General features: G+C 34.4%; 1 protein-coding gene and 1 long non-coding RNA gene across 8 annotated transcripts in view; one reads left to right on the top strand and one right to left on the bottom strand.

Annotated features, from left to right (window-relative positions):
- The window catches only part of Syt7 (Synaptotagmin 7), a 620,424-nt gene that overhangs the window by 386,942 nt on the left and 206,990 nt on the right, over window positions 1–26,492 (top strand). For all 7 annotated transcript variants that reach the window (XM_043430280.1, XM_043430284.1, XM_043430285.1 and 4 more), the window contains 3 exons: window positions 3,894–4,125; window positions 6,622–6,762; window positions 10,137–10,284. In XM_043430280.1, coding sequence (XP_043286215.1) covers window positions 3,894–4,125; window positions 6,622–6,762; window positions 10,137–10,284 — 521 coding nt within the window. The remainder of the gene's footprint in view (window positions 1–3,893; window positions 4,126–6,621; window positions 6,763–10,136; window positions 10,285–26,492) is intronic.
- Window positions 270–26,492, bottom strand: LOC122417054 (uncharacterized). Its single transcript, XR_006262223.1, has 3 exons — window positions 26,265–26,492; window positions 3,316–4,075; window positions 270–316 (listed from the first exon to the last, which is right to left on the bottom strand). It is a non-coding gene; the product is annotated as an uncharacterized lncRNA (long non-coding RNA).

Raw genomic sequence — 26,492 nt, 5'->3', positions numbered from 1 at the left:
TCTGGTTTTCGTAATACTGTATGACACCACATACCACTATTTTTAATAAAATGAATACATATTTAACACTTAATTAGATGAAAAATATTTTTTTGTCACCCCGCACTTCGTAATGTCGAAAATCCGTTTGTTATAACATCAATAACTGACGGCTGACTGATGGCCTTGTATATATATTCATAAACTGTATTCCGCTGGAACGGTACAGCAAGTGTCCTGACCAATCACAGCTCATTATTTCTGTAGCCGGGATCCCGGGACCCGAGCTTCCATAGAAATGGGTTATAGTTGGCATCAAGAGGCCTTTGATGGTGTTCTGTACAGACACAGTAAATCCATAGATGTGTTAGTAACTTTTGCATAATCTTGAGCCCGTGCAAAGTTTTTTCTCAGCAATTACACCACCGATCGTATTGATTTTGGGCGCAATCGAAAGAGAATTTCTTAATTAGCTGAAAGTTCAATTTTCAAATTGCGACATAACTCCTGAGCTTCGCAATTCAAGAAAATGACATGTCAATTTTACCCCCACCACCGAAATTTACTTTATTCAGAGATAATATAGTCTCGGCGAGAGCCTCGGGCCAGCAGACGACAGGGCTGTCAATGTACTTGTCCCGAGACTCTACCGAGTCTCTTGATAAATTTTAATGCTGCACGTAAATGAGATAGAATTTTTTTTAAATGATTGAGCCCTTCGAATCAAATAAGAAGAATGAGGCATCGGTTTCCAAAATGATTTCAAGCGCGATTTTTCGGTTTTTTATTTTTTACTTGTTATTTGATTCTTTTGACACTTTGAAAAATAGATACAGGTTAGTTTTATTTTTAAAGATAATGTTTTTTCAAGACTTGTGAAATTTTTTTCGAATTGTTCTGTATTTTTTTTATAAAATAGTTTTTTTAGCAATTTTTTATAAAATCTTTTTTTTAAGTTTGTTTTATGGATGGAATTATCAGCAAACGAGGGACCATCAACGCACTTGTCCCAACCTTTTTTTTCCTAGGGGAAGTTTATGGTTTGATATCACGTCTTTTTTCTCAAAAGTTTCTTATTTATGTTTAGTTGACTGTAGGATTTTAGTTTAAATTTCTATGAATTATTTATGATTTTCGGCTTATAACGTTGGTTTTCACAAAGAAAGACCTATTTTTCGTCAAAATCGTACTGACAATATTTCGTCACAGGTCTGTCCTTGGACGTTTGCAACTTTTTTCTTCGTACTCTAATATGTTTTGTCAATTAGAAACCCAAGAGCACGGTCGCAAGCAGGCTAGAGGCCGGGATATGATTATCGGCTTATAACGTTGGTTTCCACGAAAAGACCTATTTTTTGTCAAAATTGTACTGGAAATAATTCGTCACAGGTCTATCCTTGGACTTTGGCGATTTTTTTTCTTGTACTCTAATATGCTTTGTCAATTAGGAACTAAAGAGCACGGTGGAAAGCGCGTTGGAGGCCGAGATATTATTTTCGGCTTATAACGTTAGAAAACATAAAGGAAAAGAGGAAAAATAGATCAAATTCAAGTTACAACAAATCCTACAGAATTGGCCATTTTTAAATGTCGTTTTTGCATTCTGAATCTAGACATTTTCGTGTCATCCAAAACGTGCCCCCGATGAAATATATTTCCAAAGTTTGCAAATGGCCGCTGAGATCCATTTATCTACAGTTTGATAGTTGCAGAAAATAGGCACCCGGAAACATTTATTATGTCAGAACTCAGAGAAGCAGAAAAACTGAGCGTACTTAATTCAACAGAGCAACGGAATTCAAAGACGTTTAAGATACCTGCATTGGTTTTAGAGAAAAACAATTTCAGGAGAATTAAAAAATGCATTTAGAAATTTAAAAACTCAGAATAGTATAGAAAAAGGAAAATTTAGGAATTTAGAAAAGCTGAAGACGTTCGTGATGAATTGTTGAGATGACATGTTACGGTTGAAGTAATAAATTTAAATAATTGGCACACATGCTGCGACACAAAAATATGAAAGTTTGAAGGTATTCGCTCTATACCGCAGTAATACAAACTTCAATACTATTTGAAAAGAAACACTTTAAAACTTGCTGAACAAAGTTCCATTACATATTACCATAATCAAAGATAGGGGGTGATACTAGCACATATACTTTGTAACGGGACATTTCCCTCGGGAGGGTTGTCTCGTCCCTTCTCCACTCACGGTGAGGAGAATCACGGGTCCACACGGCCCCGGGTGGGCAGGGCGCCAGGTACGAGCGTACCGTCGATTAAAATCGACTTAATTTCGCCCACCCGAATTGGAAGATTACACACGACCCCGTGATTTCCCCGCGTGACGGAGGACGGTCCGACTACTCAGCTCGAATCTGAGGTACTAAAGGTAGAGGGGAGGGTACTTGGGGAAAAAGCAACCATCCACGACACGAAAGAATGTAGCCGACACAAGTCAAATGATTCAGTGAAGTATTAACAATTTTATTCACAGGTTAACGCTGACAAGAAATTTACAAGAAAACATGAGTAGCGATTACAGGGAGTGACTCTGAACTAAATCGTAACGCGTAGGTAACGATCGCAGGAGGCGAATGCCGTAGATAAAGCGCAGGTAGAAGACAATCGGCAGTAAGTGCCGTAGGTAAAGCGTAGGTAGCCGGTAGCGAGTACCGGAGGTAAGGCGCAGGTAGACGGTAGCAAGTACCGTAGGTAAAGCGCAGGAAAAATTAAACAACCGCGGAGGCTGTAGGTAAGCGCAGGGAAGATGCCACGCGCACGGCAAGGCAACTAGATGAAGAGATATCATAGTTAACTCTGTTCGACGCGAAAATGCCGAGGGCAAACCAAATTAGTTCGGTTACGAAGAGACAGTAATACGCGAGACGAAAAAGAGCGCACGTAAAACATGGTAAACAAAGCCGGGGCTAAACGCCGTAAGTCCGGAAGCGCGACAACACGAGAGAGAGAGAGAGAGAGAGATAGGCAGGGCACTAGCATGCGCGCGAGGCGCCAGGTAATACAACGAGAGGAAATAACGCGACGGCGAGAGACTTGAGGTGAAACTAGTAAGAATAATAGGCGGAATCGGTATTCGGGCCAGACAATATTGCTCATGTCCTCGTGTTCCATCCCAGAAATATTAGCTAGACGACGGAGAAAGAGTCGGGACGATTGCCGGCCGCGAGACCGGCAATTCCCTCTCACGATCTCTCGTCAGGCGCAATCTACAAATAAATATCGCGGACTCGATCCCCTAGAAGCTACATGATAAGAAAAAGGAACTAGAGACACGAGAACAGGAATGAAGAGAAAAATGAGGACCAGGCTTACCGAGAGATCCCTGTAGGCTAGGTAGTAGGCACCGTCCGCCGCGCTGTTCAGATGAAGACTGCCTAGTGCGTCGGCCGGCGCGCAGTTTCGGCACTTCCCCCTCCCCGTTTGGCCACACGACACGGGCCACGCTCTCACGAGCTCACGCTAATTGTGTTATCAGTATTCAGTTTGGTAGAATGAATTTGTTGCGTATTGGGTATGGATATCGGACTACTAAAGCGATTCAACGATTTTTATGGTCTCAATCATATCAGAACATAAATGTTTGGACGTTGACGTTGACTCCATAAATGTGATTTCCATTTGAGAATACCATGCCTAACCGATATGATATTGATTAACGCAGTACATCTCTAGTTGTTGGCAATCACTGGTTAGTAACTACAAATACGTATTGACTTACATTAGTTATTTATATTAATGGCAAGACATATTTTCAGAGATACATGGAATGAGATAAAACAGAGAAAGGGTGTGTGTGTGCGTGTGTGTGTGTGTGCGTGTGTGTGTGTGTGAGAGAGAGAGAGAGAGTATCGATTAACCATTTGGTCTTCTTGTTATTTGACATTTCACAGGACTACGGCAAGTCCGGGTAGCAAATCACCAGCAGGGGGTAGCAGTGCTCCAAGTACTGCTGGCGGCGGTGGTGGTGCTTCTGCCAGTGCTGTTGCTGGTGGTGGTGCTGGGACTGGTGCTGGTGTTGGTAGTGGCGGCGGCAGTGGAGTCGGTGGTGTCGGCGAGCCGCGCACTCCGACTGCTGGAGCTCAAAATAAGCAGTTGCAAAACGTTAAAGGCGATCATCCATCGGTACGTTTTTTTCTTATTTCTATTAGGTTTCTATACATTTATCATTTCTCATTTCTACTGAATAATCTTTCCACTAAAATATTTATTGCTCACTTTGATAAAATACAATTTTTAACGGTTATCCTCTTCATAGTCCAAAGTGAGTATATATTCTTCCATTAAAAACAAATCGTTCATTCATGAATGGTGGAAACGTCTCTATTTAATAAACAAATTCGGTTAAAATACTTTATTTATTAATGACAGAATTAAAATATCTGTAAAAAATTAGCAACTTTTTTCAAATTTTAACTCACGAAATAATGTATTACTTGTCATTTATCTGACAGAATACTAAAATAAAGATTAATTCAACTACGAAAATAATGTAACTGTTTTCTGGTCATACTTTATTGAGACAACAAAAATTTATATCTAGAAATTACGATTTCTTTAGAGGACACTTTTTTTTATGAAGAATGGATAACTTTCAATATAAAGTACAAAGTTATAGGGGGGACCCGGGCAAAATGGGATACCTGAACATTTCAGGAGTTTAAAAAGCTCCGTTTATTTTTTACTCCCAAAAACCAAAAAATGTATTGACATTTTTTTCAATTAAAAAAAAAAATTCGGGGCAATTTTCGTCAAAAATGTGTGGAATTTTTTTTTACTATAATTTTCATTCAATGTACCTTGGATATGTTTTTATTTTATAAAAGTTTGTATTCTTCATTCACCCAATCATGGATTCAGCGATAAAATTTTGCGGAGTGGGTACATGATTTGTGTGCAGGTGTAAACACTGATGACTCCGTCAAAATAGGGAGTGTTTGTAATAAAATCTTGAAAATAATAAAATCAAAATATGCTTTACTGTGCATGCGTTGATCGAATGTTCTCGAACCAGCCGCGACCCAAACAATAATTTTTTGACAACTTAAATCTTTTTAAATTGAATTTTGTTATGACATAAAACATTTGTAAAAATTGTTAAATGATTAATTGAGTAAATTTTTTGATTTTTTCATTGTAAAATAATTCTGTAAATCATAATAGCGGTATTTCGCGCATCACATGATAATTCTCTCGGCCAATGGTGAGGCACGAAACATGGCAACGAGCCAATCGCGAGTCACGTTACGAAAAGATGCGCGGTATCGATCCGAAAACAGAAAATTCGGCGTTTGATAATTTTATGGTGTGGAAACGGGTATAAGAAGCGCTGCGTGACTCATTCGGTAGGCAGTCCTTCCTCAAAATTCTGACTCGGAACAAAAAGGCTGACCTCAAACATTCTTCCTGATTTTGGCAAGCAACCTAACCTATCCTAAAATTTCCTGGATGCCTGGAATCTCGGAGCGATTCGGTGACGTTTCAATTCCAGAGGCCGTGGACGGTAAATTACCTAACTTTGCAGATGTTCAGGATCTCGGAGCGATTCGGTGACGTTTCAATCCCAGAGCTTGGAGTTTGTTCCTTAACTTAACCTATTTTTATTTCTTCTTTTGCTTGCTAGAATCAGGAATGTTTTATTTTGTAAATTAACTTGTGAATTTGTAAATTCTGTAAATTTTTCTTGATTATAATTTTTTTAATTCAAACTTGTTACAACTGAGCCCGAGTCAGATCTAAAACTTTTTATTTTTGTAAATTTTGTAAATTCCGTAACATCATCGATAATTCAAAAGGTCGCGGTACGAATTTGAGATTGTATCGCTTCAATTTAATAATAATTTTTTTTGTTGCATAAAATCAAAACACTTTTGAATTATCGAAACCGTTTTATTTTTATTTTGGAAAATAAGCGAAAAACGAGTAAATTCAAAATTCTTCAATTCGAAACGGCGAGCGAAACAAAATTTCTCATAATTGTTGAACACGATCAAAATAATAAATAAAAAAAAAATGTATTGTGTAAAATCGATAAAAATTGAATAAATCCGAATGGTTAAATTCTTCAAAATCGAAATTCCGCGTTCTCACGTTACTTTCATACCTGCTCCTTTTCTATTAAAGTAGCTCGAACCGGCGCGTGGCGGCGTTCAGACCGGGTTGACTAGAGCGTTTCGTTACTATATGTAAACTGATACATCTAGCTTAATTGCTTATGGTATCCTCATTGCTCTACGTTCCCCTATATCTGTGATATATCATAGACAGTAATGGGAATTAAAAAAAAAAACATGGTATTTTAGAAAAAATATATTTTTCGTTGATTTTCGGACAAATATAGAAGTCGAGAAAAAAAAGTCAAAAACACTTCCTGAATTTTTCAGGTATCCCGTTTTCCCCGCTCCCCCCTACATCTTTGCCTTTCTATTTACTCGTAAATATGTCTTTTCTTTATACAACCACTAAAAAACTTTGGACAGCAAGCTTTTTTCTATTAAATTTCTTGGTGTCATCTCTGCTTGTTTGATGTCGTAAAAATTATGTGGGAAGAATTTATCATTCATAAGTTCATTAATGAATTAATATGCGCCCCCTTCTCGTGACACTTGTCGTTTGTCGCAGAAGGCTTTTCTACAAAGTAGATCAATCTCATTGGTGGACATGTACATCGACAATACGGAACCGAGCGAGAATGTTGGTCAAATTCATTTCAGCCTCGAGTATGACTATCAAAACACAACTCTCATCCTACGCATAATACAGGTGGGCAATGATTTTATATTCATTCAAATATATATTCGATATATTGAATATATTTTTCGAAAATTTTTTGAGCTCTTGTGATTTGCAAAAGTGTGGCACGGCCGCTCATTTGGTTTCTTAAAAAATCTAACGTCCATACATTGGTATCCAATAATTCCATTTTTTGTAATATGATTATTCTCTTTTTATATTGTTTTTATTTCGAATATTTTTATCCCCGAGGAAAAAAAAGGTTGGGAGAAGTACATTGATGGTCCCTTGTTTGCTGATAAATATATACATCCATAAAAAAATATGAATTTTTTTTTTTTAAATTGCAAAAAAATGACTCTATAAAAAAAATACAGAACAATTCGAAAAAAATTTCACAAATCTTGAAAAAACATCATATTAAAAAAAAAACTAATCTGTATCTATTTTTTAAAATATCAAAAGCATCAAATAACAAGTAAAAAATAAAAAACCGAAACATCACGCTTGAAATCATTTTGGAAACCGATGCCTCATTCTTTTTATTTTATTCGAACAGCTAAATCAATTTAAAAAACTTCCCTCTAATTTACGTGCAAGTATTTTCTAATCAATTGAAAACAGTCACCATTTGAGTTACGGGCAGCATTAAAATTTATGATATCAATCGAAAGACAAGTAATTTATGAGTAACACCAAATTCCAACATTATGGAATTGTTCTTAGAAGCTTTTAAATCCAAAAAAATCATATGCAAGCTAGCCATTTCTTATTCTATGGTGGCAGAGACTTATAAGAAAATCGATTCTCTTCAGTCTTTCAGGAACTTCTGATATTATTCACAATATTCGACGTCGATTAGATCGATACAAATTATGTTTAAATATCAGTTAAAAGTACTTGTCCGGCCCATCACTATTCATACAAATAAAAATTAATCATAAAAAAACGAAATTGAACGGCAGAATCCGGTAAAAAATTTATTGAAATGCGATTTAGTATTAGTTTAATGTTCTAAATAATAGTATAGGTTAGTTATGTCAAATGAAATTCGTTCGCTGGAAGAAGTGAGAAATAAAAATTGCCATCATTGGAATACAAACTGGGGAGTTATTTTGGAAGCTTGAACATACTTAATAGGCAAAATGTTTTTTATTTATCGATGCACATAAACATCCCTTGTATATGGCAGGACAATTCGTTTCCATTCTTATTAAATTAGTACAATTAAGGAAAAATTTTTTGAAGATAAGTCTCTAAATTCCCTCTGCATGAATATTTGTGCTCCATCAGTTCTAGAAAAGCCTTGATATGTATTTGAATAAACAATTTTAATGGAAAGTGATGGGTCGGACAAATACTTTTAACTCATATTTAAACATAATTTGTATCGATCCAATCGACGTCGAATATTGTGAATAATATCACAAGCTCCTGAAAGCCTGAAGATAATCGATTTTCTTCTAAGTCTCTGCCACCATAAAGTAAGAAATGGCTAGCTTGCATGTGATTTTTTCGGATTTAAAAGCTTCTTAGAACAATTCCATAATGTTGAAATTTGGAGTTACTCATAAATTACGTATCCTTCAATTGATATCATAAATTTTAGTGCTGCACGTAACTCAAGTGGTAACTTTTTTCAATTTATTAGAAAATGCTTGGCCGAGAATTGATATTATTAATTTTAATGCTGTAAGTAACATAGATGGATTTTTTTTTTTAATTGATTTAGTTGTTAGAATAAGATAAGAAAAATGGGGCATCGTTGTTCAAAATGTTTTCAAGTGCGATATTTCAGTTTTTTATTTCTCATGTTTTATTTGAATTTTTTCCACTTTACAAACGAATTGCGATTAGTTTTTGTTATAACGTATTGTTTTTTTTTTTCAAAGTTTGTGAAATTTTTTCCAATCGTTCTGTTGAAATTATTTACAGTTGGCTACATAATTTTTTTTAAGGAATGCTTATTACATTTTTCGTGATAACGGAAGCATCAATGTACTTGTCTCAACCTTTTTTCCCCTAAGGGTTTGATAAATGTCTTTGATAATATTTATAATGAGAAAAAAAATTAAACTTTGAGCTCAAATAACTCTTAAACCAATAGACTTAGCTAGAAATCATAAGAGACCTTTTTTGTAGAGCGTCAAATTCTCTATGAAAATATGTACGTCTCGAAATTTTGAATTTACTTGTTCCAGAGTTATGAAATACTAAAAAACGAAAGGAATTTTTCTCATGTTATTTCCATAAGAATCTTAGGTTGGAATGCGGACTATCTTAGAGTTAATATTAAAAGCTCAAATTTTCAGGGAATTATTTTTTATTAATTTGGAAGCATCTGAACCCCTGGGAGCAAAGAAATTCGAACACACCCCTTTTAAGGACCACCCTAATAGAACTAGGTTCGTCACGAAAGAAAAAACAAATAAACATCAGAAATGTGTGTGAAACAATACGCAACATTTTTTGATGAAATCAAAAAATAGATAATTAATATCTTTTTAATGCGGAGCGACATAGAACATAGAAGTCGTGATCGAAAGAAAAAAAAATAAAAAATACGTCAACTTGCAGGATTCACTGAAATACTGTAATTATTTAATTATTAACGAAACAAATTTTGAAAGTTATCGAAAATAGTTGAAAAACACTCTCGCTCCTGTAAAGACTCTCTGGAAGCGACTCGTCATACATAAATGTAGTTGTCTCAGAGTCGCTACCGCGACTGCTCTACATCAATCCAAACGAGCGTTTGCGAGATTGTTTTCGTTATATCTTTGCTAAAAATACCTGATATTCTAATCATTGTAAATTATTATAATTAAGAAAAAAAAAGGGAAAAGAAAAATAACTTTTTTATTTTTTTGATTGGATTCATGAAACATTAAAAATTCAGTAAAATGTTATTATTATCAGAACGAATTTAATTCTACACTTGTTTTCCTTTCATGCCCACTCTTTACGTATATGGGAAGCTCGAACACACATGTAACGGCGTGCTCTAGCTCATATCATACTGTTGCAAAATATATGTATGAGCAGTATGAATTCAGAAAATTTTTCCTGTGAATTCCGTAATAATAGTTCGAAAGAGAGAAAGAGTCTCGTAAGTTTGGATGTTTTCAAAAATAATTTTTAAGAAACCCCAGACCTGGGAGATGACAACGTCGGCCAGAGTGAGTAAACTTGCGTTTAACCGTTTGAGCTCTTTACTGCCAGCAAAAGGCATGTATCGCATTGTACCGCCCGTGGTACCGTTTGCGATCGTGCGTGAGCCCCGGCTCAAACGTTTTCACTACCGTTGCGGTTAGGCTTAGTTGTGAACATAGTGATTTTACTAGTAACAAATCTCTATGTCTAATCTATAAACAACCACTGAAAACTGCTCTTTCTTGTTTTAGGGTAAAGATCTGCCGGCTAAGGATCTTTCAGGGACTTCAGATCCGTACGTAAGAGTGACTCTGTTGCCCGATAAGAAGCATCGTCTGGAAACGAAAATTAAGAGGAGAACACTTAATCCGAGATGGAACGAGACACTCTATTTTGAAGGTAAATTTTTAGAACAGAACGTCAGTAATAAATGAGCAGTACACTAATTACATCATATTTCTGGTACTACTAAAAAAAAGAGCACGTATACGTTGTGACGATATTTCTTACCTCTGTCAGTCGAACAGCTGCAAGTGGGAGGGGACTGTGAGGGGACGAAGAAAAAATAAATGGTCAACTCAGAATTACGAACTAAAAGAAAGAAAATAACAAAATATGGCTTTATTTCTTCACAAATTCTGGTCTGGGCACTAGTTAATTTTTATAATCAAAAAGTTGACAAAAAAAATAATCGCGATAACAATGATCGAGCAGGAAAAACAGAATAATAAACTAAATGATGGCTGAACGAGGAGTGGGGGGGGGGGGGGGGCGGCTACGAGACTCGAAATCGATGGGCCGGTGGGCGCCTGTCGTTCGAATCTTCGGACAAAATCTGGGCAAAGTGAGATGAATTCCTTTCAAACGAGCCCGACAGGTCCGGAGAGCAATCAGGGGAGAAAAGGGAAACGACTTGGCGAGTGCGTATGTAGCCGGGACAAAAGATGGCCGTCGGCCACGTGTTACCTTCCGTCGCGACTTTACAGAGAGCAAAAACGACTTACTTGGTAGGCCGGAGATAATGATCGCGGAACAATAAATCCGTGCGTCGACAGTATAATCTCGAGTCCTAATTCGTAATCCAGGGGAAAGCCTTCGTCGTTGTAAAATCTTTCGTTCTTTGAAAATCGCTTTAGTAGGAAACGGAGAGCCACGGTACTCACGCCGAGTCGTGAAAGAGTGAGTCCTTATCGGTGCTTCCTCAACGTTCTTCTAGGATGCGCGAAGATATCGATTATCGGTTCGCAACCTTAGTTTCAAATGATCATACTATATTTTCATTACTAATTCAAATTTCCCTTCCCTGATATTACCATGATGAAATAATAGCATGATCAATTACGGAAAAAAATATAAAATCATTTTAACATAGCTAAGAATGGAAAATGGATGACAAGAAAAGTGATGGACCAGACAAGTACTTTTAAGACATATTTAAACATGATTTGTACCGATCCAAAATCGACGTCGAATATTGTGAATAATACCAAAGGATCCTGAAAGTCTAAGAAGAACCGATTTTCTTCCAAGTCTCTGCCACCATAGCGTAACAAATTATTATATGGATGGTGCAAGTAGACTACCGCGCCACTAGTGGCAAAAAGTGGAAGTTTTTGGAGATCTTTTTTTATCATTACTGTATTATTATACATCCAAAAAAAAAAACTTGGAAACCGATGCCTCATTTTTCTTATTTGATTCGAACAGCTAAATCAATTGAAAAAAATTCCATCTAATTTACCTGCAGCATTAAAATTTATTATATCAATCGGTGGACAAGTATTTTATTAGTAACTCCAAATTTTAACATTATTAATATTAAATTGTTCTAAGAAGCTTTTAAATCCAAAAAAAATCACATGAAAGCTAGTCATTTGTTACTCTATGGTAGCAGAGACTTATAAGAAAATCGATTTTTCTCAGACTTTCAGGATCCTTTGGTATTATTCACAAAATTCAACGTCGATTGGATCGATACAAATTTTGTTTAAATATGTGTTAAAAGTACTTGTCGGCCCATCACTATTCATTCAATAAAAAATCAATCATAAAAAACGAAATTGTACAGCAGAATCTGGTTAAAAATTTGATGAAATGCGATTCATTATTACTTTAATGTTCTTAATATTAATATAGGTTATTTCTTATTCTGAATGGAATTCGTTCGCTGGAAGAATAAGTGGGAAGCAAAAATTGCCGTCATTGAATATAAACTGGAGAGTTATTTTGGAAGCTTGCACATATATATTATGTACAATTGTTTTCATTTATCGATGCAGAATAATATCCCTTGTATATTGCGGAACAATTTGCTTCCCTTTTTTATTAAATTAGTGCACTTGAGTAAAAATTACTTGAAGATAATTCTCTCAATTCCCTTTGCATGAATACTTGTGATCCATCAGTTCTAGACAAGCCCTGATTTTTATTTAGATAAACAATTTAAACGGAAAGTGATGGGCCGGACAAGTACTTTTAACACATATTTAAACATAATTTGTATCGATCCAATCGACGTCGAATTTTGTGAATAATACCAAAGGATCCTGAAAGTCTGAAAAGAATCGATTTTCTTATAAGTCTCTGCTACCATAGAGTAACAAATGACTAGCTTTCATGTGATTTTTTTTTTGGATTTAAAAGCTTCTTAGAACAATTTAATATTAATAATAATACTTGTCCACCGATTGATATCATAAATTTTAGTGCTGCACGTAATTCAAGTGGTAACTTTTTTCAATTCATTAGAAAATACTTGGCCTCGAATTGATATAATAAATTTTAATGCTGCAGGTAAATTAAATGGAATTTTTTTCAATTGATTTAGCTGTTCGAATCAAATAAGAAAAATGAGGCATCGGTTTCCAAGTTTTTTTTTATGGATGGAATTATCAGCAAACACGACACCATCAATGTACTTGTCCCAACCTTTTTTCCCTATGGGAAGTTTATGGTTTGATATCACATCTTTTTTCTCGAAAGTTCCTTATTTATGTTTTGATGACTATATAATTTTAGTTTAAATTTCTATGAATTATTTACGATTTACTGCTTATAACGTTGGTGTCCACGAAAAAAGACCTATTTTTCTTCAAAATTGTACTGGAAGTATTTTGTCACAGATCTGTCCTTGAACTTTGGTGATTTTTTTCCTTGTACTCGAATATGTTTTGTCAATTAGGAACCAAAGAGCACGGTGGAAAGTGAGTTGGAGGCCGAGATATAATATTCGGCTTGTAACGTTGGTTTCCACGAAAAAAGACTTGTTTTTCGTCAAAATTGAATTAGAAATATTTTGTCACACGTCTATCCTTGGACTTTTGCAATTTTTCTCCTTGTACTCTTATATGTTTTGTCCATTATAAACCCAACAGTATGGAGAAATACGTGTTGCGGGCCGAGACATAATTTTCCGCTTATAACGTTGGTTTCCACGAAAAAAGACCTATTTTTCGTCAAAATTGTACTGGAAAAATTTCGTCACAGGTCTGTCCTTGGCCTTTGGCGATTTTTCCCTTATACTCTAATATGTTTTTTCAATTAGGAACCCAAGAGCATGGTGGAAAGCGGGTTGGAGGCCGAGATATGATTTTCGGCTTATAACGTTGGTTTCCTCGCAAAAAGACATTTTTCGTCAAAATTGTACTGGAAATATTTCGTCACAGGTCTGTCCTTGGACTTTAGCGATATTTTTCCTTGTACTCTAATATGTTTCGTCAATTAGGAACCCAAAACCATGGTTGAAAGCGGGTTGGAGGTCGAGATATGATTTTGGCTTGTAACATCTGATTTGTGGAAAAAAGACTGATACCGCACAATCAGTATACTAGTGAAGAATATTATACACGAATGCTGTAGGATTGTAATATATTTGATATTTTCTTACGGTTCGAAATCATTTTCGTTGTGTGATTTAAGAAGTTTTATTTACATTTTTTGTGGTATAATGCGAAAACGGGCGATCATCAATGAAATTGTCCAAATTTTTTTTCTCCGAGAGGGGATTTTTACGGCTTGATATCAAATCTTTTTTCTGTGGTAGTTCTAAACGACAAAAAATATTCTTAAATAAGATTTTCTAAAGTTCTCCAATGTTTCTATTGTGATATTTAAAAAAAAATTCTTCAATTATTTTTTTTAAGTTTTATACAATTTATAACAATTTGATATTCTTCGAATGTTTGAAGTGATACCCTCAATTTTTCAACCATTTCGAACGTGTCCATAGATTTGTGGGATTAAAATCATATTCCGCAAGGTTTTTCAATATTTTGGATCATTGTGGAATTTTCCCCCGTCATTTATAAATTTTGTTTTCAATTGTTTTGATGAAATCATTGTGAATAAAGAAAATATGAAGATTTTTCAATGAAACGAATTTTTTGATTGATTTTCTTTAAAATTTAACAGAAGGAGAAAGAAAAAATAAATATAATGTTCACCAAGTCCACCAGAATTCACAATTTTCACATATGTTTATTGAATTCTAATGCTAGCAATGTTTATTTCATTTAAAAACGTGCTTCCAAGGACTTTTTGAAGCAATCTTTTCCATTCGTATTATCATGCCCAGAGATAGAAAGTTGACGCACCCACGTTGATGCACAAAATTTTCAAACTCTGCATGTAGCCACCAAGGTTCAACCGAACAAAAGAAAAAGTATGAAGTGCGTCAAGACCAACAGAATTGCTTACTTTTTAATATGAGCATTGCATTTTGAAAACATAACTTCTTATGCCATTCATAAACAGGCCATCGCTGAATTTCTGTAACATTTATCATTATTTTTTATTATTGATTATTATTTATAATCCATATCCAAATCCTATTATTCATGTATAATTTTTATTATTTGTAGATATTCATATTCCATAATCAAAAATAGGAAGTACTAATGCCTGGCATGCATGCCAATACACAGAATTTTCCAAGTTTGCAAGTATCCGCTGCGATTTCTTCATCTAAATTTTGATACAGACAGAAAAAATTACCACCAATTCATAAAATTTATTATGCCAAAAGTGAAAGAAAAAAAGACAACCCACTTGAAAGTGAACAGAACGCATAAGTGTTTCATGTATCTTCGTTCATATATTACAGTTGGAACCAAATAGTGAAAAGATTAGCACACCTACCGCTTCGCAGGAATATCAAAGTTCATAGGTACTCGCTGTGTACCAGTAATACAAACTTTGGTGCTATGGAGCAAAAAACTTCAAAATTTCCCGAACCACAATTTTGAAACTTATTATGGCATATTCAAGAAATAAAGTGACAGATACGCTGCATGTTGAAGTAAATCAAAAAACGAAAAATTGAAAAGTTCAAAAAAATTCAACAAAAATAAAAAATAATCGAAAAAAATTCTGTAAAGAAAAATGAAAAATTTTCAAAAAAATTCATAACTATTGGACAAATTGAAAAATGTACTATTCAAGTTACATGAAGTATAAAAATGTATGATACCAATTGGAGGCCAAGTTTTTATTGATAATTTGGAATATTTATCGAACAAATCGGAAACTTTAATTGAAATTCATGATAATTATTTTCAAGAAAAAAGTTACTGAAAAAAAGTCATAACGGAAGTTACGTGCAGTACTAAAATGTATTATATCAATTCGAGGTCAAGTATTTATCAGTTATTCGAAATATAATCTCCGGCGACAAATGAGTGTTGAGAATCCTTGTCGGGCTCACAACGTTTTATCAAAATTACTAAAAAATTAATGAAAATAAAATCATTAAAAACTCACATGAAAGTCATTCGTTACTTCAACAAGGTACACACTTTAAAGAATCGATTCCCCTCCGACTTTCACGATCTCCTGGTATTATTCACAACATTCAACTTCGATTGGATCGGTACAAATTATGTTCAAATACGTCTTAAACGTACTTGTCCGGCCCATCACTTTTTATTCAAATTGCTCATTCGAAAACAAATCAAAAACGAAGTTAATGCATGTGTTAATATTAAGGAACAGTAATTCCCGAGAAAATAATTTTCCTTCGAATCACTCTTGTCAAAATGAAACGAAAATGAAAGATGAAGTTGATTTTCATTGGTTCTTACCGAATGGTATGTGTTCACTGAAGAAAATGAGAAGTGGATATTGCTATACGAACTTGCGAACAATCAAGTTCAAATTACTTGGAGATATTATTTTTATTTCTATCGATTTTATTATATTTGTCATTATAGAACAGTCCTGATTTGTTTTCGAATGAGCAATTTGAATAAAAAGTGATGGGCCGGACAAGTACGTTTACGACGTATTTGAACATAATTTGTACCGATCCAATCGAAGTTGAATGTTGTGAATAATACCAGGAGATCGTGAAAGTCGGAGGGGAATCGATTCTTTAAAGTGTGTACCTTGTTGAAGTAACGAATGACTTTCATGTGAATTTTTAATGATTTTATTTCCATTCATTTTTTAGTAATTTTGATAAAACGTTGTGAGCCCGACAAGGATTCTCAACGCTCATTTGTCGCCGGAGATTATATTTCGAATAACTGATAAATACTTGACCTCGAATTGATATAATACATTTTAGAACTGCACGTAACTTCCGTTATGACTTTTTTTCATTAACTTTTTTTTTGAAAATAATTATCATGAATTTCAATTAAAGTTTCCGATTTGTTCGATAAATATTCCAAATTATCAATAAAAACTTGGCCTCCAATTGATATCATACATTTTTATACTTCATGTAACTTGAATAGTACATTTATCAATTTGTCCAATAGTTATGAATTTTTTTGAAAATTTTTCATTTTTCTTTACAGAATTTTTTTCGATTATTTTTTATTTTTGTTGAATTTTTTTGAACTTTTCAATTTTTCGTTTATTATGTCTATAGAATTTTTTTCCTGGTTCTGAGTCTTTTTTCTATGTCATCCAGAAACAAGAGACTATCAATGTACTTGTCCCAACCTTTTTTTCCCTAGGGGAAGTTTATGGTTTGATATCACGCCTTTTTTCTCAAAAGTTCCTCATTTATGTTATGACGGTTATAGGATTTTAGTATCAAGAGACTCGGTAGAGTCTCGGGACAAGTACATTGACAGCCCTGTCGTCTGCTGGCCCGAGCTCGCCGAGACTATCTTTTCTCTGAATAAAACGATTCGCGGTGGTGGGGGTAAAATTGGCATGTCATTTTGTTCAATTACGAAACTCCTGAGTCATCTGAGGCTTTGAAAATTGAACTGGAGATTAATTAATAAATTCTCTTTCGATTCCACCCACAATCAGCATGATCGGTGGCGTAATTGCTGAGAAAAAACTTTGCACAGGCTCAAGATTATGCAAAAGTTACCAACACATTCTAGAATTTATGCGTCTATATTTACAGCACAATCAAAGGCACTTTGATGCTCTCGAGTTTCTGATTGGTTGGATCTGATGACATCCATTTTTAAACGTTGTCATTGGTTGTTGAAATTAGTTGTTGATGATTGGAAATCTAACGTCAACTTCAGAACGTAGCACACGGCGCAGCACAGCTGGTAACAGCAGTCATAAATTCGATCGATATACATATAATAATGTACAAACCATGTGTCAGTTTTTGATCGTATGAACAGAGTTTCGACATTACGAAGTACGTGCGGGATCCATAAAAAAATAATTTTCGTCATCTAAAGAAGTGCATATTACTATTTATTTTGTTATTTGTGATATATTAAACCGGTATCAAAGTGGCCGCGTAAATGTAGTCTGTGATGTGTGTGTGAAAAAGAATATAAAAAATGCGCGATGCATATGTCAACGAAACTTTTCAAGATTTCATCATTTCGTTCGATTGGAAATAAGTGTTAACTGAAATAATCCTTCAATTAAACCAGAATACGAGAAATATTGTCCAGTGCGAATATATTGTCAGTGGCGTGATTATATATCATGTGTACATAGGTTATATATACGAATAAATAGAACAAAAATACACGCAACTGTTAGAATGATATTAGAAACTTTAATTGAATAAATGTTTTCTAATTTATTTCTTGTGTCGTCATTATTTTTAAACATCCCCATATTTTGCTTGATATTCAGTTTGGCTCTGCCCTCTCCGATCCTTGTTTCCACCCCATCAGTTTGCAGCGGATCGATTCATATTATTAATTCGTTCCCTAATATGTGTCCTATGATTTTCTACTCCTTCATGATGATTGTGGTAACATGATTCGAGAGGTTTCTAACCATGATCTTGAATTACACATTTTGTAAATCAGATTTTCAAAAAAACATCTGGTCTTGGTATAGTGTGTAGTTATTCTTTTCCCATTAGGTCTGACGAGTGATATATTTGGAAACTTTTCCAGAAAGCCTATGGATGCTTTTTTTGCTGATGATATGAAAAGTCGTATCTTAGGAATGCGGTATGCAAACACAAATTTTGATAACAAAACTTATAGAATGACATGTATGTTGAGTATTTCCACTTTGCAAACTACAAATATGGAATTATAAAAAAAATTCATTCCGATAAGTCTACTGTTGCTCAGTTTTGGATGCGATCAAATATGATGCCCACCAACATCCCCAGAAACTTACAGAATTGCTGAATGCAATGTGCGCTATGTCATTTTAATGTAACATCATGACTTTTGACAACTTTTCATTATAATGCTGTAGATTCGGATCATTAAAATACTGCAAAAATCTGCAAACTATACAATTTAAATACTGTGCCATTCATTTTACATTTTGACTCTAACTGTAACATCTATATGAAGTAAAAAATTGATTATAAAAGTCTTCAGTTGCTCATTTATGGATAGATTTGAAATTGCTGTCTTCGAAGCTCATTGCGCAGATACATTGAACCGCAGCAGATACCTGCGAACTCTGAAATTTCTGTGGATAAATATATATGCGGCGGATCACCCCTTATCTTTGATTATGGTAATATGTAAGGTAAATGCAAATTTTTAAGTGTTCCTTTTCAAATAGTATTGAAGTTTGTATGACTGATATACAGCGAATACTTCCAAACTTTGATATTTCTGTGTTGCAGCATGTGTGCCAATCATTCAAATCATTTACTCCAACCGTATCATGTAATCTAGAAAATTCATCACAAAAGTCTTCCGCTTTTCTAAATACTTCAATTTTCCTTTTTCTACTCGATTGTGAGTTTTCGAATTTCTAAATTCATTTCTGAATTGTCCTGAAATGGTTTTCCTCCAAAACCAATGCAGGTACCTTAAACGTCTTTGAATTCTGTTGCTCTGTTGAATTAAGTTCGCTTAGTTTTTTTTGCTGCTTTGAGTTCTGGCATAATAAATGTTAGAAGTTTTCGGGTACTTTTTTTCAGCAACTATCAAACTGTGGATAATTGGACCTCAGCGGCCACTTGCAAACTTTGGAAATATATTTCATTGAGGGCACGTTTTGGATGAAATGAAATCTCTAGATTCAGAATGCAAAAGCGACATTTAAAGTGGGCAAATCTGTTGGATTTTTCGTGTTATGAATTTGATCTATCTTTCATTTGAATTTTGAAGAACAGGGATAAATAAAATCTGTTCTATTAAGGAAATCTTTACATCAGTTCTTTCTTGGTATGAAGAATTGGAAAAAATCGCGAAAGGCCAAGGACAGACAGGAGACGAAATATTTCCAGTACAATTTTGACGAAAAATAGATCTTTTGTCGCGGAAACCAACGTTATAAGCCGAAAATCATATTACAGCCCACGAGACGCATTTCTTCACTCTCTTGGGCTCCTATTATACAAAACATATTAGAAGATAAGGGGGAAAATCAACAACGTGGAAAAACAAACCAGTGCCGAAATATTTCCAGTACAATTTTGACGAAAAATAGGTCCTTTTTCGTGGAAACCAACGTTATAAGCTGAAAATCATATCTCGGCCCCCAACCCGCTTTTTACCATTCTCTTGGGTTCCCAATAAGCATAGCATATTAGAGTAGAAGAAAAAAAATAGCCAAAGTCCAAAGACAGACCTGTGACGAAATATTTCCAGTACAATTTTGACGAAAAATAGATCTTATTTCGTGGAAACCAACGTTATAAGCCGAAAATCATATTATGGCCCACAACACGTATTTCTTCATGCTCTTGGATTCCCTATAGACAAAACATATTAGAAGACAAGGAGAAAAATCACCAAAGTCCAAGACCAAACCAGTGCCGAAATATTTTCAGTACAATTTTGAAGAAAAATTGGTCTTTTACGTGGAAACCAACATTATAAACCGAAATTCATTTCTCGGGCCACATCCCGGATTCCTCCATGCTGTTGAGTTCCTAATAGGCATAACATATTAGAGTATGAGGAAAAAAATCGCCAAAGTTCAAGGGCAGACTTGTGACGAAATATTTTCACTACAATTTTTACGAAAAATAGGTTTTTTATGGTGGAAACCAACTTTATAAGCCGAACATCATACACAGGGAAAATAAGATTGGGAATAGTACATTAATGGTCCCTTATTTGCTGATAATTTCATGAAAAAGATTATCCCATAAAAAATGTTCGTATGAGAATGGAATCTATAAAAATGTACTAAGCAATTAATTCATAGAAATTTATACTAAAATCCTATAACCGTCATAACATAAATGAGGATCTTTTGAGAAAAAAGGCGTGATATCAAACCATAAACTTCCCCTAGGGAAAAAAAGGTTGGGACAAGTACATTGATGGTCTCTTGTTTCTGGATGACATAGAAAAAAGATTCAGAACCAGGAAAAAAATTCTATAGAAATAATAAACGAAAAATTGAAAAGTTCAAAAAAATTCAACAAAAATAAAAAACAATCGAAAAAATTCTGTAAAGAAAAATAAAAAATTTTCAAAAAAATTCATAAATATTGGACAAATTGAAAAATAAACTATCCAAGTTACATGCAGTATAAAAATGTATGATATCAATTGGAGGCCAAGTTTTTATTGATAATTTGAAATATTTATCGAACAAATCGCAAACTTCAATTGAAATTCATGATAATTATTTTCAAGAAAAAAGTTAATGAAAAAAAAGTCATAACGGAAGTTACGTGCAGTACTAAAATGAATTATATCAATTCGAGGTCAAGTATTTATCAGTTATTCGAAATATAATTTCCGGCGACAAATGAGCGTTGAGAATCCTTGTCGGGCTCACAACGTTTTATCAAAATTACTAAAAAATTAATGGAAATAAAATCATTAAAAATTCACATGAAAGTCATTCGTTACTTCAACAAGATACACACTGTAAAGAATCGATTCCCCTCCGACTTTCAGGATCCCCTGGTATTATTCACAACATTCAACTTCGATTGGATCGGTACAAATTATGTTCAAATACGTCTTAAACGTACTTGTCCGGCCCATCACTTTTTATTCAAATTGCTCATTCGAAAACAAATTAGGGCTGTTCTATAATGACAAATATAATAAAATGGATAGAAATAAAAATAATATCTCCAAGTAATTTGAACTTGATTGTTCGCAAGTTCGTATAGCAATATCCACTTCTGATTTTCTTCAGTGAACACATACCATTCGGTAAGAACCAATGAAAATGAGAAATAATCAGGCGCATTACTAGAAATTTTCGAACCTACTCAGCCATGCAATGTTTTTTTTTCTATAGTCACGTACACATTTTGATAAATATCACTAGTCGAGTACGACACGTGGATTCCTGGAATTTGAAGAAAAATGATTTTGTTGTGAATTATGACTCCATATAATATAAATAGATTAATCAACTTCATCTTTCATTTTCGTTTCATTTTGACAAGAGCGATTCGAAGGAAAATTATTTTCTCGGGAATTACTGTTCCTTAATATTAACACATGCATTAACTTCGTTTTTGATTTGTTTTCGAATGAGCAATTTGAATAAAAAGTGATGGGCCGGACAAGTACGTTTAAGACGTATTTGAACATAATTTGTACCGATCCAATCGAAGTTGAATGTTGTGAATAATACCAGGGGATCCTGAAAGTCGGAGGGGAATCGATTCTTTACAGTGTGTATCTTGTTGAAGTAACGAATGACTTTCATGTGAATTTTTAATGATTTTATTTCCATTAATTTTTTAGTAATTTTGATAAAACGTTGTGAGCCCGACAAGGATTCTCAACGCTCATTTGTCGCCGGAGATTATATTTCGAATAACTGATAAATACTTGACCTCGAATTGATATAATTCATTTTAGTACTGCACGTAACTTCCGTTATGACTTTTTTTTCATTAACTTTTTTCTTGAAAATAATTATCATGAATTTCAATTAAAGTTTGCGATTTGTTCGATAAATATTTCAAATTATCAATAAAAACTTGACCTCCAATTGATATCATACATTTTTATACTGCATGTAACTTGGATAGTTTATTTTTCAATTTGTCCAATATTTATGAATTTTTTTGAAAATTTTTTATTTTTCTTTACAGAATTTTTTCGATTGTTTTTTATTTTTGTTGAATTTTTTTGAAGTTTTCAATTTTTCGTTTATTATTTCTATAGAATTTTTTTCCTGGTTCTGAATCTTTTTTCTATGTCATCCAGAAACAAGAGACCATCAATGTACTTGTCCCAACCTTTTTTTCCCTAGGGTAAATTTCTATGAATTATTTACTTAGTATATTTTTATAGATTGCATTCTCATACCAACAATTTTTATGGGATAATCTTTTTCATGAAATTATCAGCAAATAAGGGACCATAAATGTACTTTTCTCAATCTTATTTTCCCTCGGTATGATGTTCGGCTTATAAAGTTGGTTTCCACCATAAAAGACCAATTTTTCGTAAAAATTGTAGTGAAAATATTTCGTCACAAGACTGCCCTTGAACTTTGGCGATTTTTTTCCTTATATTCTAATATGTTATGCCTATTAGGAACTCAACAGCATGGAGGAATCCGGGATGATAGGCCCGAGAAATGAATTTCGGTTTATAATGTTGGTTTCCACGTAAAAGACCACTTTTTCTTCAAAATTGTACTGAAATTATTTCGGCACTGGTTTGGTCTTGGATTTGGTGATTTTTTTCCTTGTCTTCTAATATGTTTTGTCTATTGGGAACCGAAGAGCATGAAGAAATGCGTGTTGTGGGCCGTAATATGATTTTCGGCTTATAACGTTGGTTTCCACGAAATAAGATCTATTTTTCGTCAAAATTGTACTGGAAATATTTCGTCACAGGTCTGTCTTTGGACCTTGACGATTTTTTTCTTTGTACTATAATATGTTTCATCTATTTGGAACCCAAGAGCATGAAGAAAAGTGTGTTGCGGGCCGAGATATGATTTTCGGCTTATAACATTGGTTTCCACGAAAAACAACAAATTTCTCGTCAACATTGTACAGAAAATATTCCGTCACATGTCTGTCCATGGACTTGGGCTATTTTTTCTTCTACTCTAATATGTTATGCCTATTAGGAACTCAACAGCATGGAAGAATCTGGGATGAGGCCCGGGAAATGAATTTCGGTTTATAATGTTAGTTTCCATGTAAAAGACCAATTTTTCTTCAAGATTGTACTAAAAATATTTCGGCACTGGTTTGGTCTTGGACTTTGGTGATTTTTCTTCTTGTGTTCTAATATGTTTTGTCTATTGGGAACCCAAGAGCATGAAGAAATGCGTGTTGTGGGCCGTAATATGATTTTCGGCTTATAACGTTGGTTTCCACGAAATAAGATCTATTTTTAGTCAAAATTGTTCTGGAAATATTTCGTCACCGGTCTGTCCTTGGCCTTTGGCGATTTTTTCCAAGTCTTCATACCAAGAAACAACTGACGTAAAGATTTCCTTAATAGAACAGATTTCATTTATCCCTTTTCTTCAAAATTCAAATGAAAGATAGATCAAATTCATAACACGAAAAATCCAACAGATTTGCCCACTTTAAATGTCGCTTTTGCATTCTGAATCTAGAGATTTCATTTCATCCAAAACGTGCCCCCAATCAAATATATTTCCAAAGTTTGCAAGTGGCCGCTGAGATCCAATTATCTACATTTTGATAGTTGCAGAAAATAGGCACCCGGAAACATTTATTATGTCAGAACTCAGAGAAGCAAAAAAACTAAGCGTACTTAATTCAACAGAGCAACGGAATTCAAAGACGTTTAAGATACCTGCATTGGTTTTAGAGAAAAACAATTTCAGGAGAATTAAAAAATGCATTTAGAAATTTAAAAACTCAGAATAGTATAGAAAAAGGAAAATTTAGGAATTTAGAAAAGCTGAAGACGTTCGTGATGAATTTTTGAGATGACATGTTACGGTTGAAGTAATAAATTTAAATAATTGGCACACATGCTGCGACACAAAAATATGAAAGTTTGAAGGTATTCGCTCTATACCGCAGTAATACAAACTTCAATACTATTTGAAAAGAAACACTTTAAAACTTGCTGAACAAAGTTCCATTACATATTACCATAATCAAAGATAAGGGGTGATCCGTCGCATATATATTTATCCACAGAAATTTCAGAGTTCGCAGGTATCTGCTGCGATTCAATGTATCTGAGCAATTAGTTTGGAAGACAGCAATTTCAAATCCATCCATAAATGAGCAACTGAAGACTTTTCTAATGAATTTTTCACTTCATATTCATGTTAAGGTGAGAGTCAAAAAGTAAAATGAATGGCACAGTATATTAATTTTATAATTCGCAGATTTTTGCTGTATTTCAATAATCCAAATCTATAGTATTATAGAGAAAAGTTGGCAAAAGTCATGATGTTACATTGAAATGACATAACGAACATTGAATTCAGAAATTCTGTATGTTCCCATGGATGTTAGCAGGCATTATATTTGATCGCATCCAAAACTGAGCCACTGTAGACTTGGCGTTATGAATCTTTTCACTAATAATTCCACATTTGTAGTTTGCAAAGTGAGAATACTCAACATACATGTCATTTCATAAGTATTGTTGTCAAAATTTGTGTTTGCCTACTGCATTCCAAAGATTCGACTTTTCATATGATCAGCAAACAAAGCATCCAAAGACTTTTTGGAATAAGTTTCAAAATTTGTTACTCGACAGACCAGGTGGAAAAAGAATAACTACACGTATATCAAGACCAGAAACTGTTTTGAGAATCTGATGTACAAAATGTGAGATTGATGATCATAGCTGGAAACCTCTTGAATCACGTTACCACAATCAGCATGAAGAAATAGTAGAAAATCATAGGACACATATTAGGCAATTAATTAATGATATGTATCGATCCGCTGCAAACCGATGGAGTGAAAACAAGGATCGGAGAGGGCAGAGCCAAACTGAATATGAAGCAAAATATGGGAAACATGAGAAATAAATTAGAAAACATTTATTCAATTAAAGTTTACAACATCATTCTAACAGTTCTGTGTGTTTTTGTTGTATTTATTCATATATATAATCTGCGACGCCTTCATATATATAACCTAGCCTACTGACGATATAATTACACTGGACAATATTTCTCGCACTCTGATTTACTTGAAAGATTATTTTAGTTAACGCTTATTTCCAGTCGAACAAAATAATGAAATCTTGAAAAGTTTTCGTTGACATATGAATCGCGCATTTTTTATATCCTTTTTCGCACACATATCACAGACTACATTTACGCGGCCGCTTTGATACTGGTTTAGTATATCACAAAATTTAATGCAATAAATAGTAATATGCACTTCGTTAGATGACGAAAATTATTTTTAGTTATTCTGCACGCACTTCATAACATCATAACCCCAAACGTCAACATGACGTGAAACTTCGGCTGGTGACTTTCGAGCTCTCGGCATGTGACGTCAGTCCGCGACACCGCCGCGAAGTTAGACCGAGGGACATGAGGCCTTTGATGGTATTATATACAGACATGTCAAATTTCTAAATGTGTTAGTAACTTTTGCATAATCTTGAGCCTGTGCAAAGTTTTTTCTCAGCAATTACGCTACTGATCGTGTTGGTTTCGGGCTCATTCGAAAGAGATTTTGAAATTTAGTCTCCAAACTAATTTTCGCTTAACAAAACATCTCTTGAGCTCCGCAATTCTAGAAAATGACATGCCAGTTTTACCCCCACCACCGCGAATCGTTTTATTCAGAGAAAAGATAGTCTCGGCGAGAGCCTCAGGCCAGCAGACGACAGGGCTGTCAATGTACTTGTCCCGAGACTCTACCTCTCCCTCGTTTTCACTGGGTTGTCGAAAATGCCTCAGGGAGTAGCTGTACTTTCATGTGTACTATATCGATCCTTCATCATAGGCATTCAGTGAATGCGAGGGAGAGAGATCGCAGCTAGATGAGATCAAAAAGAGTAAAGAAAACGCAGAAATAGCAGCGCAGAGATGTGACTACGTCAAAGAATATAAAAATGTGAATATCTTACCTCTCGTATGCATTGTGGTTTGAAAGACGGGTCTCGAAGCGTTTTATTAATTGGATAATCGGCAAAATTGATTCTGGAACCGGTGAGCGCTAGTAAGGAGAATATGAAGCCAAGGAGCCAAGTTTTCGATCAACGCAACGATGTACTACGTAGGTGAGAGCGTGGCTTGGTGTCACGCACACTCACGACTTCCTTACCTCTCCTTCGTACTGCGTCGCCTGGCGAGGC

Source organism: Venturia canescens, chromosome 10 (genome assembly GCF_019457755.1).
Source record: "Venturia canescens isolate UGA chromosome 10, ASM1945775v1, whole genome shotgun sequence".
Lineage (NCBI taxonomy): Eukaryota > Metazoa > Arthropoda > Insecta > Hymenoptera > Ichneumonidae > Venturia > Venturia canescens.
The sequence above is the reverse complement of the archived record's forward strand: the minus strand, read 5'-3'. Positions and strand labels throughout refer to the sequence as shown.